Genomic DNA, 22400 nt, shown 5'->3' on the forward strand with positions numbered 1-22400 from the left:
AAACTAGATGCAATTGAGGCTAACTAAATAGGTGAGCGTTAAATAACTGCAAATTAAACTATTGTTCAGAAATTTTATTTAGCAGAATATGATTTTAACTGAACACTCAAAACGTTACTTGTTAGATGATTGAGCATGTCACAGATTTGCTTTGTTTACAAAAGCCAGGCTCATGGAAAGAGGTTAAGAAGACAAAATACTGACAATAGGACATTAGGGTAACGGGATGGCGCAAGCAAGGGAATGAACATTGAGAGAAGAGAGGAAACAGTAACCTGCTGCAACATTGCTAAGAATATTGTGAATAAACAGTTACACTGGTTGGATCTTGTGCCGTCTGCTCTGGAGAATTCTCCGATGGTTTCTTCAACCTGCATTATTACGAAGCCATTTCAGTTGGGAAATGGCACAATGATTAGTTGGTTAGTTCCTGTAATGAGCAAGACGAAATTACGACCATACAATGTATGTTCATGGAACTCAATCAATGCTTTCCATGCTTCTCACCAATATCGTTGATTTAACACCAGGGGGGGTTGACTCAGCCTGTCATCCTTCCGAGGACAGCAAATTGAGTACCAGTTCACTGGCAATTCCCTGTGTGTGGCATGAGGCGACTAACAGGGTTGGTGGCAGGAAGCACACCCGGCTGTAAAACATTGCTTCAAAAAGGGGACCAAGGTGCCCGAAAAAGGCCAACCCCTGCTCTGTGAGGAAAATATGGCCTCTAAAGGCGGTTCTTCGCACCAAGACAGATAAAACTAGAACGACATTCAGTAGAGAGCATACCTCCGCCAGACTGAACGGTTTATGTTTTGTATCCCACTGATAGCCACTGTTCCCGCTGTTCACAGACAGATCGACAGACAGACAAACAAACAAACAGAGGTGAAAACATAACCTCCATCCACCTTTGGTGGCGGAGGTAAAAAGAACAAACAGAATACCGAATCACAAACATTTATTATAATCAATGTAATTGTCACGGAAGTTGCGGTGAGAAAGTTTTTTTTTCCTTCATTTTTTATCATTATATTAATCATTACTGCTTACAACAAATTATTTCATCATGCATTATAGCATTACCCTCTCATTATTAGCAAATATTATAGACACAACAAGATTTTAAAAATAAATAGTTGAAACTGTATCACACCACATTACATGTTACTTATCCAGACGACTTGCATCACATTAAATATCAAACAATAAATATTAATATTGAGAACTTGTTAATTTCTCCAATTGATGTTGCTTTCTGAGCAACAGTGCCAGGATGCATCAGTACTTGACTTGGGCCAGCAGAACCTTGTAGGATCTTCCTTGGGTAGGAGAGTCAAATGAAGAAAATATGCTTTGTGAAGTCATACAAATAAACTATTATAGCAATGAAAACAAGACAACTCGATCCCTATTAGAAAAGAAATACACTTGGTGTTTGGTTAACACTGTAGTTGCTATGTTGATTTGACTATGGCTTTATCTGGAAAGTAAATATATGCTTCTGTGAAAGAGAAGCAAGCATGTGGATAGGACAAAGTTTGCAAATAGACAGGAATGTCGAGTTTGAATAAAATCCAGCCAATTAAAAGGTTACATTCAAAATGATCAAACCAATAACGACACCAGAGAGGAAAGAAAAGTTATACTGCACGCGTTTGAAATTGTTTGCCTTCATTGCTCTTCAATTAACTTGACTAAAAGCTAGTCCTGGGGTGATAGGATGGTTTAGGGTTTCATTACAAATGGGGTGGCGTTGAACTTGACAAATCCAAGCCAAACGGGAAAGGGAAATAAGACCCATTTCCGAACAGGGCCACACAAGACCTCAACCTGCTTATTGCTGGCACTGGAAATCCTGGCCGAACATAATGATATCATCTATTTATAAGCTTGTGATCCAGACAAAGATGTCAAGTAGCATAGACATTTTTGTGACATCTCAGATGGAGGACATTATGGTAGCCTGGTGTTGGCTTAGCGGTTAGGGTGCTGGCTTGGGATACTGGGTTCGAATCCCGGTCAATCGCTGAATTAACACCAGGGGGGTTGACTCAGCCTGTCATCCTTCCGAGGTCGGCAAATTGAGTACCAGTTCACTGGTAATTCCCTGTGTGTCGCAAGAGGCGACTAACAGGGTTGGTGGCAGGAAGGACATCCGGCCATAAAAACATTGCTTCAAAAAGGGGACTATGGTGCCCGAAAAAGGCCAACCCCTGCTCTGCGGGGAAAAAAGACCTCTAAAGGTGGTTCTAAAGGTGGTTGAGATAGTATTTTAACGATAAACCTGCTGCTAAATGCTTCCATAATAAGATGCATTCTTATTGGCCTTTAGGCAACCAAACATGTGGAGCTACAACTTCTAGAATTTGAGGAGTTGGGTGTGAAAACCTTGGGATTTTCCAATATAGGTTTCCAGGGGAGGTGCCATTAATTATTCTGCTACTACATCTGCTAGTACAATGTTGTGACACCTTTTTTCACCCAAATATTAAGACATTGTGCAATTTCTAAAAACAGTGATTTCAGAAACATTAGAATGTACCAAATCATCCATTTGGAAACACACTGCAATTATTATAAAATTATTCTACCACCACCAGACTGAGCAAAATATATATATAATGGAGCAAGTGTTTGTATGTATGTATATATTGTTGTGGTTTTGGGATACCACTAAAACGTAGTTGCAACCACCATACAGGTCCCTTAGAATAGTTATTTCATGGCAGACCATTGTCTTAGTCCCTTTTCCTTATTTTGGGTTATTATGTCTTTATGCGTTGGGGAAAAGGAAAGATACGTCCTCCACCCTTAAGGGATAATTTACCAGGCAATGCACCAGGCTCACCATGGTGTCCAAGTTCAGAAATGCACACCATGGTGTCCAGGTTCAGAAACCCACCAATCAGGGTGAAAGTTACTTTGGGGGAACTTGTGGGGCGGAGTAACGGGCTCCACCAATAGGGAGCCAGGGCAAATCCAAGATTTCCCCCCACCCTCGGCGAGGGTGAACAAAGGGATTTTGAACATGTTTTTGCACTCTTGGGCGTGCACTTTGTGACTCAGCACACATGCATTCGCTCGCTCTGGCCATTCTCTCTCGGCCCACTCACTACGTGTCTGCAAGATTATTCGACTCTGGGCCTGTCTCTCTCTGCCGGGTTCACTCAGCCTCTGCACATGATTGCTCTCTTGGCCGGACTCTCCCTGCTCCCTCTCGCTGCACATGAACATGACAAAGAGGCCTTGAACTTGCTCATTTTGCACATGTTCATTGTTCTCTGCTGGCTGCCGGAAGTCAGCTGACCAACCAATCTCTGCCCATTGTTTGGACAGCTGACTTGATGCAACCCACAATTGTAACCTGAAATACTTAACCTAAAGTACCCAGAGGACCCAAAAGACCCCTCGCCCATCCCCCTGAAGACCCAAAAGACCCCGAGGACCCAAAAGACATTGAGGACCCAAAATACCCCAGGGATGCTAAATACCCCCAAAATACCATGAGGATCCAAAGGACCCAGAGGAACCAAAATACCCCAAAGACCAGAAAGACTGAAAAGACCCCGAAGACCCAATGGACCCCAAAGAACCAAAACACACAAAAGACACCGAAGACCCAATATATTGAAAATACCCTGAAGACCCTTGAAGACCCCAAAGGGCCCGAAGACTGAAAAGACCCCAAAAGACCCGAAGACCCCAAAAACCCAAACACTAAAAAGACCCAAAATACCCTGAAAGACCCAAAATATTGAAAAGACCCCGAAGACCCTTAAAGACCCAAAATATTGAAAAGACCCCAAAGACCCTTAAAGACCCAAAAGGCACTGAAGACCGAAAAAAACCCAAAGACGCAACATGCCACAAAGGCCCAAAAGACCCCGATGTCTCCGAAGACCCAAAAGACCTAAAATGACCCAAAGACCCGATTACCAAATAGACCCAAAAGATCCAGAATACCCAAAAGACCATGAAAACCCAAAATACTGCAAAGACCCTTAAAGACCTAAAGGATCCTTGAAGACCCAAAAGACCGAAAAGGCAAAAAGATCACAAAGACCCTTAAAGACCCAAAAGGTCGAAAAGACCCAAAGGACCCCAAAGACCCAATATACCCCAATGACCCTTAAATACCCCGAAGACCAAAAGACCAAAAATACCCTGAAGACCAAAAATACCCCGATGACCAAAAGACCAAAAAGATCCCAAAGACTGAAAAGACCCCAAAGATCCTTGAAGTCCTAAAAAAACAACAAATAATGAAAAGACCCCAAAGACTGAAAAGACCCTGAAGACCCAAAAGACTGAAAAGACCCTGAAGACCCAAAAGACTCTGAAGACCCCAAATACCCAAAAGGCCCTGAAGACCAAAAAGATCCAAAGATCCAAAATACCCAAAAGACCGCGAAGACCAAAATGACCCAAAGACCCAAAAATACCCAGAGTACCAAAAAGACCATGAAAACCCAAAAGACCACGAAGACCCCAAAAAAACATGAACAACAAAAAGACCCCAAATACCATTAAAGACCCCAAATACCCAAAATACTGAAAAGACCCTGAAGACCCAAAAGGTCCCAAAGACCAAAAAGATGCAAATATCCAAAATACCCCAAAGGCCCAAAAAACCCTGATGTCTCCGAAGACCCAAAATACCTAAAATACCCAAAAGACCATGAAAACCCAAAATACTCCAAGGACCTTTAAACACCCAACATATCCTTGAAGACCCAAAAGACTGAAAAGACAAAAAGATCACAAAGACCCAAAAGGTTAAAAAAGACCCAAAGGAGCCCAAGGACCCCAAAGACCCAAAATACCCCAAAGACCACAAAGACCCTTAAAGACCCCAAAGACAAAAAAAAAACCAACAAAAAGACCAAAAATACCCAAAAGATCCAAAATACCCCAAAGACCCAAAATACCCTGAAGACCCAAAAAACCATGAACACCAAAAAGACCCCAAATACCCTTAAAGACCCCAAAGACCCAAATATTGAAAAGACCTCAAAGACCCTGAAAGACCCAAAGATCCAAAATACCCCAAAGGCCCAAAAGATCCTGATGTCTCCAAAGACCCAAAAGACCTAAAATACACCGAAGACCCAAAAGACCCGAAGACCAAAAAGACCCAGAGTACCCAAAAGACCCAAATGATCCTTGAAGACCCAAAAGACCAAAAAGACAAAAACATCACAAAGACCCTTAAAGACCAATAAGGTCGAAAAGACCCAAAGACCCAATGGACCCCAAAGACCCAAAATACCCTTAAAGACCCTGAAGACCAAAATACCAAAAAGACCCTGAAGACCAAAAAGACCCTGAAGACTGAAAAGACCCCGAAGACTGAAAAGACCCAAAAGACCCCAAAGTTCCTTGAAGTCCAAAAAAACCCCAAATAATGAAAAGACCCCAAAAACCAAAAAGATCCCAAAGACTGAAAAGACCCTGAAGACCCAAAAGACTGAAAAGAACCAAAAGACCCTTAAAGAGGAACCCAAACAGAATTTTTTTTTCTGAAAAACCATTGTCAATCATCACCGTCGAATTTAAAGAGAATTTTAATTTATTTGCCAATCAAAAGTGCCGAAAAAACCCATAAACTGTCGATTTTCAGTGACGTCACATTGTGAACTCACTGTGATCCTGCCTGCTCACTGTGATCCACGCTATAGAGAAAATGGTGCATTGTGAGCTCGGATTCTGCTAATGATTGGGGATGATGAAGGGGTTGGGGGGCGGGGGGTGTGGCGTGGTCGTGAGTATTGTTAGCTAGGGTGATGGTTTATGGGGGATTGTGAGGGGATGGTGGAGGGGGGGAGAGGGGTGAGGTCGTGGGTATTGTCAGCTGGGGTGACGGTTGATAGGGGATTGTGAGCGGATGGAATGGGGTGAGGGGTGTGGGGTGGTCGTGGGTGTTGTCAGCTAGGGCGATGGTTGATGGGGGGTTGTGAGGGGATGGGGGAGTAAGGTGGTCATGAGTATTGTGAGGGTAAGGTGGTCATGGGTATTGTTTGCTCGGGTGACGGTTGAAGAGGGAAGGTGGAGTGGGGGGTGGGCTGTGGGGTTGTTAGGTAGGGTGACGGCTGATGGGGGATTGTGGGGGTGAGGTGGAGTGGAGGGGGTGGTGTGTTGGTCGTGGGTATTGTTAGCTAGGGTGACTGCTGATGTTTTTTTTTGTTTTTTTTCTGGTAAATTGAGATCCCTCAAAAACCAAGGCCACCGAAGTTTGACAGAAATCAGCAAGAGCAATATAATACCAAAGGAAATCAGCAAGAAATCCAAGTCAAAGCAGTTGTGTCAGCAGAAAATATCCGACGGCAGAAAAATGTGTTGCACGCTTGGAACAAGATCGCCCATAGGGTCACCTGTAGGGCGGGTACTCTGCTAGTGTTTTGAATAACAATAATAAAATTTAAAAGAACGGAATTCCCTTGTAACACTGATATTTCTAATTCGAATAAATAAATAAAAACTACGATTGCTTTACCATGTGAAAGATGAACTAGGCATGTCCCGTCTGTTTTTGCCGATCCATCTGTCTCTGCATTTCAGCAAGAACACTCTGCATTCTCTTCAACTGGAACAAAATAAGCCAGCAAAAGGAAATATTAAAACAGCATGATGGGGATAGTGCAGAATCAGTGGGGTGGGGGAGGCAGATGAGGAAGAGGATTGGGGGTTGTTGAAAGATAGGCAGACAAGGAGGGAATAAAGGTATTTATACGATAAAAAGACAAGAGAAGGGGGAGTTAAAAATGATTTTAAATGTCATTTTATCAAAGCATTCAGAGGCTAAGATTTTCAGGCAAGGACGATGTTTTTAGCAATGAACATAGAGTCAGAATCAATGAAACAAAGTTAAAAGATGTAACACAAAATTTTGTGAGACATCAACCACAGTGATAACGATGTGCCACAGTCACATCACGTCTCTAGTGTTTGGTCTTTAATGAGCCCTGCCAAAGACTATAACGAACAAAGACACGTCTGTGCTGTTTCTTCCGTTTCATATTTATTCTATGATTGTCCTGTATAACTATCACGAACATCATGCTATATGGCAAATAAACATTTCTACCTCTGCCAATTCATGCACATCTCTTTTACGTGCGTCACGCTACTTATTTTGCCAAATCTTCTTCCATTCTGTAGCTGGTTAAAAAGGTAAAGTTGCTGTTGGTAGTGTTAAAGAATAGGTTTGGGAATACAAACTATTGCATCAGGATCCGGCCCACACAAGAAGTGACGTCAGTGTAGCATGTCAGAAGTCGTGGGTGACAACTGTGCTAACACATTTCTGCTGTGGTCCCTTTTTTTTCTTTTTCTTTTTTGTATACTGAATCGAGGCTCGTGAAAGAGCTGACATTTACTTCACAAACAAATCAACCAGACAAACAAAATATATAAAAAGAGGGAGTGGAAGACAAGATGGGGAGAGAAGGGGAAGCACACAAACACAACATTTGAGAGCAGGGAGATGTGTGGGAGGGAGAGGAGGCGTGGGAAGGGGGGGGGGGGGGGAGAAGTATAAAACACAAGGACACCAAGGACTTCCAGGACAGAAGTTGGTATTTTAAAAAAGTGGAATTGGGGTGAAATTAGCGGGGGTAGAAAAGATCAAGGTTTTGGATGGGGGAAGATAAGAGATGGTGGTGAACAGCTGGTTTAAAGACCTGGAGGGTGGAGTGGGATTGAAGAGAGTGAGGGAGTTTGTTCCAGAGGCAGGAGCAAAGAGGAATGAAGGAGTGAAGGTGAGCAGAGAGTCTTGATTTTGGCAGTTTAACCATAAGAGGGTTGCAGGCAGATCTTGTGCGACCTGTAGGAATATTTGCAGGACAGAGCCCAGAGAGAGCTGGGGGGGCAAGGCCAGAGAGGAGTCGGTAGAAGACGGAAAGACCACCAACCTGCCTGCGGTGAGTGAGTGAGAGGCCCTTGGAGTTAGCTTCATCGCGGGAGATTCCAATGATTCTAAACACTTTGTTTCAACAGCGTGCAGAAGAGCTAGGTGTGAGGCAGGAGCACCGGCCCAGAGGGGAGAACAGTATTCCATTGAGCTGCGGATGAAAGCCTTGTTTGTGGTGAGGAGCTCAGGTGTGCCAATGAAGGACTCCACACGACGGAGGATGCCCAGTCAGCGACTGGCTTTGGAGGCCAGATTTGAAATGTGGTTTTCCCAGGAAAGATCAGGGCAGATAGTGAGACCCAAAAGCTTGAGTGACAGAACTTCTTGGAGAGGATTATTCAGAAAGTGGATGGTAGGGTTGTCCAGTCGGTCTTTTCGGAGAGACATCGTAAGAGTGTGAGATTTGTCAGTATTGAAAGACATGTTCCACTTGTTTGCCCAGTCTGTGATTTTGTCCAGGTCTGCAGAGAGTGAGGAGGCTGCAGACTGCCGAACTGAGGGATGAAGAATGGAGCGACAGAGAGTAGAGTCATCAGCAAAGAGATAGAGAGGATTTTCAAGAGAGTCAGAGAGATCATTTATGAAGACCAGAAAAAGCACAGGGCCCAGAACACTGCCTTGGGGAACTCCAGCCTGAACAGGAAGAGGAGATGAGAGAAACCCATTCAGGGCCACACGTTGACTACGACTAGAGAGGAAGTCCGCCAGCCATGCGTGGAGATTTCCACCAAAAGAGGAGAGTTTGGTGAGCAGAGCGGGGTGCCAGACCGTATCGAAGGCACGTGATATGTCAAGGGAGACAGCTCTAATTTCCTGTTTGACATTGAGGACGTCCATCCATTGTTGAGACAGGAGAAGCAGCATGTCCAGAGTAGTGACCAGGTCTGAAACCAAATTGATGATCAGAGATCAAGCCATTGGAGAAGAGGAAAGATTTCGTATTTGAAGCAATGATGGATTCCATGACTTTGCTGATAATTGGGAGAAGGCTGATTGGTCTGTAGTTGCTGGAATCTGTTTTTGCACCTTTTTGTGCAAAGCAGTGATGTTGGCAGATTTCCAAGCAGATGGCAGATGACCTTGAGCAAAAGAGAGGGTGAAGAGAACAGAGAGGGGGAGTGAAAGAGCAGAAGAACAGGATTTTAGGAGCTGTGGGCTGATACCGTCAGGTCGTTGCAGAATCAGAGTCGAGGGTTGACAGAAACTTTTCCACCTTGTCAGGATTAAAGGACACAGAGTCCAGGAGCAGCAGGGTATGACTGGGTACGGTGGGTACAGAGAGGGATGGGTTTGGGACACAAGATTTAGAGGCAAACACAGAGTTGAGGCATTCAGCTTTTTCACGTGCGGAGTCAGCCATGTGGCCGTTTGAGGTGAGGGAGGGGATGGAGGGGGAACAAACACCAGAAACAGATTTGACCAGATGCCACCAGGATTTGGAAGAGGGAGACAGATAAGAGAGTTCGGTCCTGAGAACGGAGAGATATTGTTTCCTGGCTCTCCTGAGGGTGGACACACACTTGTTTCGGGCTTTGTGAAAGGAAATTAGATTTCCTTCCGTTGGATTTGCTTTCCAGGAGACGAAAGCAAGTTGTTTCTGGGCAATAGCCTCACCACAAGATTCTGTGTACCATGCACGGGAGGAAGGGTATGACAACTGAAGACTCCCCTCCAAATCCCCCCCCTTGCACCTACACTCCTAAACTCCCCCCTTTCGCCTCCACTCTTAAACTCCCCCCTTGCCCCTCCACTCCTGAACTCCCCCCCTGCCCTTCCCCTCCTAAAGTCCCCCCTTGCCCCTCCCCTCCAAATCCCCCCCCTTGCCCCTCCACTCCTGAACTCCCCCCTTGCCCTTCCCCTCATAAACTCCTCCCTTGCCCCTCCCCTCCAAATCCCCCCCCCTGCCCCTACACTCCTAAACTCCCCCCTTGCCCCTCCACTACTAGACTCCCCCCTTGCCCCTCCCCTCCTAAACTCCCCCCTTGCCCCTCCCCTCCTAAACTCCCGCCTCACTCCTCCCCTTCAAAACTGACCCCCAACTCCTCCCATTCAAATCTCCCCCCATACCATTCCTCTCCAATTCTCTCTCCTCCACCCCCCTCCTCAAAGTTGCCTCCTCCCCACCTCGTCTCCCTTCTATCTCATGCCTCCACCCCCCCAACCTTCTACTGTCCCATGCCGCCCCTCAAACAACCCCTCACTCTGCCTCATCCCTTCACCACCAAACCTTTCATCCTCCTCATCCTTCCCTTTCTTGGAACTCTTCTGTAATCTCTGACACACTATCAACTGCTCTCCCTACCTCCCCCTCTCATCCTTCATCTTACCCTACTCCTCCCCTCCCCTGTCCTGTACCCGATGCTCCCCCTCTCTCTTCTTTAACGGTATGGACCTCAAACATCCGGGGCCTTCGCTCAAACCTGACCGATCTCTCCATACAGGTTGCTTCTGACAATCCAGACTTGATCTGCTTAACAGAGACTTTCCTCCTTCAAGATGTCTCTGATTCCTCAATATCTCTTCCTGGTTACTCCCTCTTCCGGTATGATAGACCTGAGCCTCGTCCTGGTGGTGGGGTGGCGATCTTTATCAAAAACTCTCTTCCTCATTCTCCTTGCACTGCCCTCTCTCCTCCTCACCCCCAGGAGTACCTCTGGCTACGGCTTCCTCTCCGCTCCCACCTTTTGTTCATATGTGTTCTGTACCGTCCCCCAAACAGTGATGACTCAATTTACATTTCACTCTCTGACAACATGGACCAACTTCTATCCACTCATCCCAACTCTCTCTTCCTCATATGTGGTGACTTCAACTGTCATCATGCCACCTGGTTGGGTGTGGGTTCCTCTCTCACCAGTCATGGCACCTCAGCAAAGGACTTCTGTGACTCACTGGGATTGACACAATCTGTCAATTTCCCGACCCGGATCTCAGCCAATGGAGTTTCTTCTCTTCTAGATTTGGTGATGACAAACTTCCCTGCTAATGTCTGCTGCTCTTCTTCTGCTCCAATCGGTTCTTCTGATCATGTGCTTGTCAAAGTGGACATCTCTCTGGCCATTCTCAGAGAGCCTCCTCAGCGTCGAAGAGTCTGGCATTTCACTCAGGCCGACTGTGACGGGCTTCAAGCAGCCATCAATCGTCTGGATTGGTCTCCCATCTCCACTGCCTCTGACATCAATTCTTCCAAAGCAAACTGATCTCTCTCATGCACAGATTTATCCCATCTCGTCTTCAGTTGTCTTACCCTTCCTCCCGTCCATGGTACACCGAATCTTGTGGTGAGGCAGTTGCCCTGAAACAACTTGCCTTTGCCTCTTGGAAGGCTAATCCAACTGAAGGCAATCTCAGTTCCTTCCACCAAGCTCGGAACAAGTGTGTGTCTACCCTCAGGAGTGCCAGGAAGCACTATCTCTCCTCACTCAAGAACGAAGTCTCAAACCTGTCTCCTTCCTCCAAATCCTGGTGGCGTCTGGTCAAATCCGTTTCTGGTGTTTGTTCCCCCTCCATCCCCTCCCTTACCTCAAATGGCCACACAGTTGACATCGCACGTGACAAAGCCGAATGCCTCAACTCTGTGTTTGCCTCAAAATCTTTAGTCCCAAACCCATCTCTCTCTGTTCCCACCTTTCCCAGTCTAACCCAACTGCTCCTGGACTCTGTGTCCTTCTCTCCTGACAAGGTGGAGGAGTTTTTGTCTAACCTCGACTCTGATTCTGCAACTGGACCAGACGGCATCAGCCCACGGGTCCTAAAATCCTGCTCTGCCGCTCTATCTCACCCTCTCTCTGTTCTTTTCACCCTATCTTTTGCTCAAGGTCATCTGCCAGCATCCTGGAAATCAGCAAACATTACCGCTTTACACAAAAAAGGTGCAAAAACAGATCCTTTTAACTACAGACCAATCAGCCTACTCCCAATTATCAGCAAAGTCATGGAATCCATCATTGCTTCGGATATGAAATCTTTCCTCTTCTCCAATGGCTTGAACTCTGATCATCAATTTGGATTCAGACCAGGTCACTCTACTCTGGACATGCTGCTTCTCCTGTCTCAACAATGGATGGAGGTCCTCAATGCCAAACAGGAAATCAGAGCTGTCTCCCTCGACATATCACGTGCCTTCAATATGGTCTGGCACCCAGCTCTGCTCACCAAACTCTACTCCTATGGTATCCATGGAAATCTCCATGCATGGCTTGCGGACTTCCTCTCTGGTCGTACTCAACGTGTGGCCCTGAATGGATTTCTCTCATCTCCCCTTCCTGTTCAGGCTGGAGTTCCCCAAGGCAGTGTGCTGGGCCCTGTGCTTTTTCTGGTCTTTATCAATGATCTCTCCGACTCTCTGGAAAATCCTCTCTATCTCTTTGCTGATGACTCCACTCTCTGCCGCTCCATTCCTCTTCCCTCAGATCGGCAGTCTGCAGCCTCCTCACTCTCTGAAGACCTGGACAAAATCACAGACTGGTCAAACAAGTGGAACATGTCTTTCAATCCTGACAAATCTCACACTCTTACTATGTCTCTCCGAAAAGATCGACTGGACAACCCTCCCATCTACTTTCTCAACAATCCTCTCCAAGAAGTTCTGTCGCTCAAGCTTTTGGGTCTCACTATCTGCCATGATCTTTCTTGGGAAAACCACATTTCCAAGCTGGCCTGCAAAGCCAGTTGCCGACTGGGCATCCTCCGTCGTGCAAAGTCCTTCCTAGGCACACCTGAGCTCCTCACCACATACAAGGCTTTCATCCGCAGCTCAATGGAATACTGTTCTCCCCTATGGGCTGGTGCTCCTGCCTCACACCTAGCTCGGCTTCACGCTGTTGAAACCAAAGCTTTCAGAATCATTGGAATCTCCCGCGATGACGCTATCTCTGAGGGCCTTTCACTCACTCACCGCAGGCAGGTAGGTGGTCTTTCTGTCTTCTACCGACTCCTCTCCGGCCTTGCTCCCCCAGCTCTCTCTGTGCTCTGTCCCCCAAATATTCCTACAGGTCGCACAAGATCTGCCAGCAAGCCTCTGATGGTTAAACTGCCAAAATCTCGGCTCTCTGCTCACCTTCACTCCTTCATTCCTCTTTTCTCCCGCCTCTGGAACAAACTCCCACACTCCCTTCAATCCCACTCCTCCCTCCAGGTCTTTAAAACAGCTGTTCACCACCATCTCTTATCTTCCCCCATCCAAAACCTTAATCTTTTCTACCCCCACTAATTCACCCCAGATCCACCTTGTTTGTAATTCCAACTTCTTTCCTGGTAGTCCTGGCAGTGTCCATATGTTTTATGCCTCTCCCACCCCCTTTCCCATGCCTCCCCCCCAAAGCCCTCTCCCTCCCACAGTTCTCTCGATGTCTCCATGTCTCTCGGTTCCTGCTCTCAAATGTTGTGTTTGTGTCCTTCCCCCTCTCTCCCCATCTTGTCTACCGCTCCCGATGCTTTTTGTTTTATGTGTCGGTTTGTCGGTTATGTGTCGGTTTGTCGGTTTATCTTTCTGTGTGATAAATGTTCGCTCCTTCACGAGCCTCGATCTTGTATACAAAAAAAAAAAAAAAAAAAAAAAAAAAAGACAAGATGGGATAAATCTGTGCATGAGAGAGAGCAATTTACTTTGGAAGAATTCCCAGGATGAGTTGATGTCAGAGGCGGTAGAGATGGGAGACCAGTCCAGATGATTGATGGCTGCTTGAAGACCGTGCCAGTTGGCCTGAGTGAAATGCCAGACTCGTCGACGCTGAGGAGGCTCTCTGAGAATGGTCAGAGAGATGTCCACTTTAACAAGCACATGATCAGATGAGCCGATTGGAGCAGAAGAAGAGCAGCAGAAATTTTCAGGGAAGTTAGTCATAACCAAGTCCAGAAGAGAAGATACTCCGTTGACTGAGATCCTGGTCGGGAAATTGACAGATTGTGTCAGTCCCAGTGAGTCACAGAAGTCCTTTGCTGAAGAGCCACGGCTGGTGAGAGAGGTACCCACACCCAGCCAACTGGCATGGTGACAATTGAAATCACCACATATGAGGAAGAGAGAGAGTTGGGATGGGTCGATATAAGTTGGTCCATATTATCAGACAGCGAGATGTAGATGGAGTCATCACTGTTTGGTGGACGGTACAACACACAAATGAACAAAAGGTGGGAGCGAAGGGGAAGCCGTAGCCAAAGGTATTCCTGGGGGTGAGGTGGAGAGAGGGCAGTGCAGGGCGAGTGAGGAAGAGAGTTTTTTATAAAGATAACAACCCCACCTCCAGGACGAGGCTCAGGTCTATCATACCGGAGGAGGGAGTAACCTGGGAGAGATACCAAGGAATCAGAGACATCATGAAGGAGGAACGTTTCTGTTAAGCAGATCACGTCTGGTTTGTCAGAAGCAATCTGTATGGAGAGATCAGTCAAGTTTGAGCGAAGGCCCCGGATGTTTGAGGTCCATACTGTTAAAGAAGAGGAAGGGGGAGCATCGGATACAGAACAGGGGGGGTGGGGGGGGGGAGCGGTAGGGTAAGATGTGGAAGAGGAGGAAGAGGTAGGGAGAGCTGTTGAAGGTGTGTCAGAGATTTCAGAATAGCTTGGAGAAAGGGAAGAATGGGGTGGACAAAAGGTTTGATGGTGATTGGGTGAGGCGCAGTGAGGTGTTATTTGAGGAGGGGGAAGGGTGAGGCAGAAGGTTGAGGGAGATGAAGGTGAAAGTTGGAAGGGGGAAGAAGTGGGGAGGACGCTTTGAGGAGGATGGGTGAGAGGGGAGTCTGGAGGGGAGGAGCGAGGGAGAGTCTCGGAGGGGAGGGGTGTGGGGGGAGTTTAGGAGGGAAGGGGCAAGGGGCGAGATTTGAAAGGGATGGGTGATGGGGATGATTTGGAGGGGAGGGGCACGGGGGTAGATTTAGAGGGGAGGGGTGATGGGGAAGTTTTGGAGGGAAGGGGTGATGGGGAAGTTTTGGAGGGAAGGGGTGATGGGGAAGATTTGGAGGGGAGGGATGAGATTGGATTTTGAAAAGTGTACGATTAATGGGAAACGAACATTTATTGCAAAATGAGTTTCTTGAGACCTTCGAGTCAAAAATATGTTTGAGGACGCTGAAGGATGGGTGGAGTGCTGGAGAGTTTAGGGAATGTATGAAAGAGGCACTGTAAGAGATGGAATTTTTTCTTGGAAAGAATAGATTTGGTGAGCAAGTCGAAAGCATCCTTTTATAGAAGAAGAAGAAAAAGGTGTTATAGTATACGACAGAATACAGTTCTCCAGGGGACAGTTTAAACATTTTTAACAACGTGATCACATGATCACGAACAACATGGTCGAAGAACGAACGAACAAATAAGAACGAACAAACGGATAAGAACAGAGAAGGAAATGTTTTTTTTTTGTTTTTTTTTGAGTTGAGATTTTAAACAAGGAAGTATGGGGTGAAAAGACCAGGAAAAACAGAGACCGAAAGTAATTGCAGCGCAACCGAAGAACCGCTGAGACAAAAACAAAGCCTCAAGCCAAGGTCGGACACGGTAGCCTACGACACTAGGCCTCAGAATACGCGACACGAACTAACCAACGATTCTGTACACAGGTATGAAAAACCAACACCGAGATTCTATTAAAGACACACCAATAGGTACACACACCGAAAGAAAGATACAGTTTCGACAAAAACACAATTGTGAAAAATTGCTTAACTTCGAAAGCGTGCGCGCATGGACAGCTTTGAAGAGACGTGACCTCCAATCTTGCGCATGCGCAGTCTTTTTTCTTACAGTGCTTTAACTGCGAAAATGTTGTTTTTTTTCTACTACTACTACCACCACCACCACCACCACCACCACCACCACGACCACTACTACTACTACTAATACTACTACTACGACGACGACTCAAATTATTCCCAACTTCTTGTGGGGTCGATCTGGGAATGTTTTTGGCCTGCTGCTCAACTGAAGGTCGCAGGAATTTAAAATTCATTTCTTGGTGTTAATGTTTTGATGGAAAAATTCACCTCCAATACATTTCTGAATGCAGGTGACAAGTGCTGTCTGCTGCATTGGGATATTGTAACAATGGTTTAGCCAAGTTGTTTGGGGCCCTGCAAGGACTGGGATAAACCCTACTATTAATTTGCAATTGGTCACTGGCTTTGACACCAATACAAATTTTTATTATGGACCCTAGGCATAAAAAAGTTATCTACATTGAGCAAACAGTTTCAAATAGAGCACCTCGCCACTATTAGAGAATTTAAGTTGCATCACATGTGGAAATAAATGTGAATTGTTGCTCGCCTGCTCAATGACAGAAGATGGACGCCATTTGCATTGTTTCCACCTGCATACTTGCTGGTCCCTTCTTGCTACTTGCTACTTCTGCACCCAACTTGCTATGAATGTTAGAAAGTGGTGATTAACTCTGCAGCATCCATCTGCATGGGGTATACTATTACTGTTGAAGCTGCAGCCCGAAAAAAAGGAACTGTGGCTTGCTGCATATTTATTAACTTTCATTTGACTGAACTAGGGCATGCCCGTACTATATATATATCTAAAATTATATCCCCCCCCCTCTATTTACATGAAATGGTTTGGTCCAAAGCGAACGGCTTGCGAGTACGGTGACAACCCCCCCCCCCCCCCTCTATTTACATGAAATGGTTTGGTCCAAAGCGAACGGCTTGCGAGTACGGTGACAATCCCCCCCCTCTATTTACATGAAATGGTTTGGTCCAAAGCGAACGGCTTGCGGAGTTTGGTAAAGAAATCGCCATAACGTGCACAAACGCGCAGGAAAGCGAAAGAATCGCAAATTAGTTTTAATTAGTTTTAAAACATAGTTTAACGCCAACATAGTTTGCCAACGTGAAATAAATGAATACGCTCTCAAATGTGCCGTCCGAGGCAGAGTCTGTTCGGCACGTTCGGCACACGTGATAGCTCGCTGCTCTCTGATTGGTTGAATCGTTTTTTGGACATAGCTCGGTAACTACTTGTCCGATTAATATGAAACCTTGAAAAGGCACATCCTCGGGTCCCCAGCAATATACCTGGCAAGTTTAAAGTATATCGGACCTGTGGTTGTCGAGAAACAGCGGTCACAGACATACAGACATACATACATACATACATACATACACACAGAGATTACTGGAATTATAGATAGATAACACTTACTCCCATTATTTTGCTCCAATCAAAGCTTCTCTTTAGCAATTAGCTTCTCCTTAACTTCCCAGGGCAGTCAGCATATTTCATTCAATGGTCTGTCGATTTCATCCATTGTTCTACCAGTCCACAACACAGATTGACACTTGCCTTCACCAGCAAGACGAGTTCTTCAGTCACCCTTCTCCCTCCATTCTTCTCCCCAAAATTCAATTTTTTTGTGAAATTATTGTGGCAGATTCATCTTTTTGCTTCTTTTTCTGTTCAATCAGGTGTACTTTGGAGTTTTTCCCTTTTTTGCGAAAATACTATTTTGCTTTCTAGGTTTCTGTGATCATAATACAAGAACTTCCGCTTCCGGTCCCTCGAGCAAGGAGGCTTGCTTCGATCTCTCCACGACATCGAAGTTTGAGTATTTTCCCATTCGTGTCTTTGTCAAATGTCCACTGGGTATTTTATTGCGTATGTGTTATTGTGTGTTTCTAGTTCGTTTTGGTTTTGTAATTATTGCAAACTTGTGTGTAATTAGTCGTTTTTTGTTCGCACCTCGTGCGTGGCCTGGTCCATCGAGGCTCCCTCCCTCTGTCGGTATATTGTGAATATAAGTTCTTTCCTTCACTGTATTTGCTTGTTTCTTTGATTTTCTTTTCTCCCCCTACCTCCCATGAACATCTTATCCTTTGTCAAACGTTTTAAATACCAAAAGCAAACAAACAAAAAAACAATACTTCATTAATTCTTTCTCTCCTCGCTGACACGTGCTTGTTCTCTCGATCTCGGAAATCAGAGCTGTCTCCCTTGACATATCACGTGCCTTCGACACAGTCTGGCACATGCCCCAAAGACAAAAAAACTCCAAAAAGACCAAAAATACCCCAAAGATCCAAAATACCCCAAAGACCCAAAAGATCTGTGCTCACCAAACTCTATCTGTGTTCACCAATCTGTGCTCACCAATCTGTGCTCACCAATCTGTATCTGTGCTATCTCTGCTAACCAAACTCTCCTCCTATGGTATCCATGGAAATCTCCACGCATTGCTTGCGGACTTCTCTCTGGTCGTAGTCAACGTGTGGCCCTGAATGGATTTCTTATCTCCCCTTCCTGTTCAGGCTGGAGTTCCCCAAGGCAGTGTGCTGGGCCCTGTGCCTTTTCTGGTCTTCATCAATGATCTCTCCGACTCTCTGGAAAATCCTCTCTATCTCTTTGCTGATGACTCCACTCTCTGCCGCTCCATTCCTCATCCCTCAGATCGGCAGTCTGCAGCCTCCTCACTCTCTGCAGACATGGACAAATCACAGACTGGTCAAACAAGTGGAACATGTCTTTCAATCCTGACAAATCTCACACTCTTACTATGTCTCTCCAAAAAGACCGACTGGACAACCCTCATCTCCTTTCTCAACAATCCTCTCCAAGAAGTTGTGTCACTCAAGCTTCTTGGTCCCACTATCTGCCATGATCTTTCCTGGGAAAACCACATTTCCAAGCTGGCCTCCAAAGCCAGTCGCCGACTGGACATCCTCCGTCGTGTGAAGTTGTCCAGTCGGTCCCGATGTCCCTGCTCCCAAATGTTATGTTTAATGTGTCTGTTTGATTTTTTGGGTGATAAACGTTAGCTCTTTCACGAGCCTCGATCCTGTATACAAAAAAAAAAGAAAAAAAGTCCTTCCTTGGCACACCTGAGCTCCTCACCACATACAAGGCTTTAATCCACAGCTCAATGGAATACTGTTCCCCCCTCTGGGCTGGTGCTCCTGCCTCACACCTAGCTCGGCTTCACGCTGTTGAAACCAAAGCTTTCAGAATCATTGAAATCTCCTGCGATGAAGCCGATTGTGAGGGCCTTTCACTCACTCACCGCAGGCAGGTAGCTGGTCGTTCTGTCTTCTACCGACTCCTCTCCGGCCTAGCTCCCCCAGCTCTATCTGTGCTCTGTCCCCCAAATATTCCTACAGGTCGCACAAGATCTGCCAGCAACCCTCTTCTGGTGAAATTGCTAAAATCAAGACTCTCTGCTCACCTTCACTCTTTCATTCCTCTTTACTCCCGCCTCTGGAACACTCTCACTCTCTTCAATCCCACTCCTCCCTCCAGGTCTTTAAAACAGCTGGTTTCCGGTATCGACGTGACTGGAAACCGCACTGCTCATCCATTGGAATTGTATAAATACCCTGCAGGCTTTTAAATATTATATAATTCCACAAAATCGCCCATACCATTTCAAGTTCCTGCCGTACAATGCCAGTACAGGTAAAGAGAAAACGTAAAAGTTTCATGGCCGAATGCAAACTAAAGTTTCTGATTTCTGGAGAAGAGGACAAGAGTGATGACATTATGGATTACGACAGACCCACATTTGCTGACTCCGAGCTGCTTACCTTAAATAGCTTTGGAATTAGATGTGTCGGTAAAATATGCGAAATAATGGTAAAGATATTAACGATTTAACTTGGCCCCCTGTGGTTGTGTCACGTGCCATATGGTGAAGTACCGTATAACCCACACACGAGTATACCCCGCAGTTGGAATTTTTGAAACCAATTGTATATATAGCCCATGGGTTATTTGCATGAAAATATGGTAATTAGGTGTATGGAAATTAAAAAAAAACAAACATTTGCATTGATAAAAATGAAATGGTAGATATCATGAAAAGAATGATCTTCCATATTTTAGGAAAAAGTGTTTTCTATTATTGCTTTCCTCTCACTTCAAGCTTATTTGCACCACCCCATCAGGGTAGTGGGTGTGGTCAAACCAACTTTATTGCCATTGTTTACAGTCTCTGGCACTGCAATGACAGGGCTGAAAGGGAGCTCCATACTCCCGCTCGGGGAAAAGTGCCCAGACACAAAATGACTGAGGTCATCAAGCTAGATGCTTCAGTTGTGTTGTGGTCAGATGAATCTATGAAGTAGCAGTTATGATTGAACAGACAGAATGAGATTTGTTTTTTAGAAAATGTATTGCAAGAATTGAAATAGAAAGGGATTAATAGATCGGATGCTCAAAGTCAGATCACCGAACAGGATTATAAAATCTATGAAAAAATAGAACACAACATGTCCATCACAAATTCAAAATGAATTGATTTTGTTAGGCAGTGTATTTATGCTATGTGAATTGGTTATTGTTGGTATACCTACAATTAGCTAGGGAACATATATCTGATGCTCCACCCGAAGCAAGGTCCAGAGCTGCCAAAGCAGCCCCGTGCAACTGAGCCAGGGTGCCGGTGATAGCTCAACTACTCTTTGCAAAGGACATTGAAGCATCTTTATCTTGTACCAACATAATATTAGCAGACAGACACGCAGTTGTAATGTCCATTTGAGGAAATGGAAATGTCCTCTCTCGGCCTGCAAAACACCAGTGTGGTAGTTTATAGCTAGGCCGAGATTTGTACCCATGCTAGACAAGTCAGAGGTGAGGCTATGAAACGAATTGCTTATTATATATAATCTTCTGTTTGTTGGGGTGAGACACTAATTGGAAATATAAAGTGCAGTACAGAAAAATGTTACAAATGTTAATGCTGGAAGTTAACTGCATCTGTGAAACTAGATGGTTCCGCCATTTTCCCTGCTAACAGGAAGGGAAAATATGGAAGTTATGTGACGTCACTCATAGAAATGCACATTTATATTTAATCTCTCAGTCGCTATGTGAGGAGTGAACACCAATATCCCTTCAAAGTCACCTCTGACCCCTGCTATCTCCCTGCTACCCTGAAGGGATGAGCCTTATATTCCCTCTTCCCTCACCATCACCTCATGGCATCACTTAGCTTCCAATTTAAACTCCATCTGAGTCTTTTTCCCCCTCTTACTTCTTTTCTGATAAGAACTTTATAGTCATGATGCAATGTGACCTCAACAATGAACAGAACACAAAAAGAACTAGAAAGAGCAATCAGAGATTGCAGACCCTCGCCAGGACGTGTTTACAGTGGTTTTTAAGGCTTTTGTGTAGAAACAAATATGGTGGCCGAACCACGTGACCAATGACGTCATCATTTTTTGTTCTCCACGAATTTATCCCGAGATGACGCTCAATAAATTTTCTCTTGATCAGATGAAGTTTGGTACTTGTCGAATTATGACGTCATAATGGAGGCACCTATGACATCATCATTAACAGATTTTATTCCGCATAGAGAGTTCTTTACAATGAGCCATGTCTCCATTTTTTCTATGCAACGCTTTCGGAGATATAGAGGTGCAATGTTTTTCAGTTTTTCAAAGATGGCGCCCATCCCACGTGACCTATGACATCATAATTATCATTTAAAAAATTATACATGTGGAGTTGCACCTATGGTGAAAATTTCCTGTCAATCAGACCAACGGTTGCAGAGAAAATCATATTTATTATGTGCGGACAAACAAACAAACAGACAGACAGACAGACAGATGAAAAATCACTCATAGTGACACTTGGCAAAACAGAACAAAGTAGAATTGCACTCAGTGGGGCATCCTTTTGACCTCAAAAATAATTAGTGGTTAAATTCAGTGACCTGATATGCAAATCGTCTTCAAAGTTTAAGTTAATCGGATGAACATTGACAATTTTAGAAATTTGGCCTATGTTGACCTCAAAAATAGTTATTGGTTGGTTTCAGTAATCTGTTATGTAAAATCTGATTAAAATTTCAAGTCAATCGGATAAAAATTGAGGATTTTAGAAATTCGAAAAAAGTGGTTGACCTTTGGCCTATGTTGACATTATGGCCTACGCTGATCTCAAAACTAGTTGGGGGGTGAATTCAGTTAGCCGATATGAAAATCCTTTTCAAATTTCAAGTCAATCGGATGAAAATTGAGGATTTTAGAAATTTGAAATTGTTGTTGACCTTTGACCTATGTTGACCTTTTGGCCGAAGCTGATCTCAAAAATAGTGGGTGCTTGAATTCAGTTTGCCGATATGTAAATTATATTAAAATTTCAGCTCAATCGGATGAAAATTGAGGATTTTAGAAATTTGGAAAAAAGTGGTTGACCTTTGGCCTATGTTGACCTTTTGACCTCAAAAATAGAAGATTTTGTCGGACCACGAACTCCACCATTTGGTGTTGTTTTGTGAAGATCGGTTTAAAATTGTGACCTGCAGGCAAGTATAAGTGAGCGGACTGACAAACACAAAAACAAACAAACACAAACCGGAGTGATCAACATACTTGCAAAAATTGTTGTTGTTTTTTTTTGCCAAGTAACAAACAAACGGACTCAAATGAAATACCCTCTCCTCATGCGAGGGTAACGAGAACGGCACTCGATAGAGCACTCCGCCAGGCTGAACAGTTTACATTTTGTATCCCACTGAAAGGCTGGATCTGGATTCGGACCT

At 44.9% G+C, this 22400-nt stretch overlaps 1 protein-coding gene across 5 annotated transcripts in view; it reads right to left on the bottom strand.

Moving 5' to 3' along the window:
* Nucleotides 1–944: 944 nt before the first annotated feature.
* LOC137430107 (septin-2) overlaps nt 945–22400 on the bottom strand; it is a 106267-nt gene continuing 84811 nt past the window's right edge. For 4 of the 5 annotated variants that reach the window (XM_078780257.1, XM_078780258.1, XM_078780259.1 and 1 more), the window contains exons 12-13: nt 6497–6586; nt 945–1322 (exon numbers count right to left, since the gene is read on the bottom strand). In XM_078780257.1, coding sequence (XP_078636383.1) covers nt 6512–6586 — 75 coding nt within the window. In that variant the 3' untranslated portion in view covers nt 945–1322; nt 6497–6511. The remainder of the gene's footprint in view (nt 1323–6496; nt 6587–22400) is intronic. The other variant, XM_078780261.1, reaches the window with a different exon arrangement.

This window comes from Myxine glutinosa, chromosome 6 (assembly GCF_964187855.1).
Source record: "Myxine glutinosa chromosome 6, kmMyxGlut1.1, whole genome shotgun sequence".
Lineage (NCBI taxonomy): Eukaryota > Metazoa > Chordata > Myxini > Myxiniformes > Myxinidae > Myxine > Myxine glutinosa.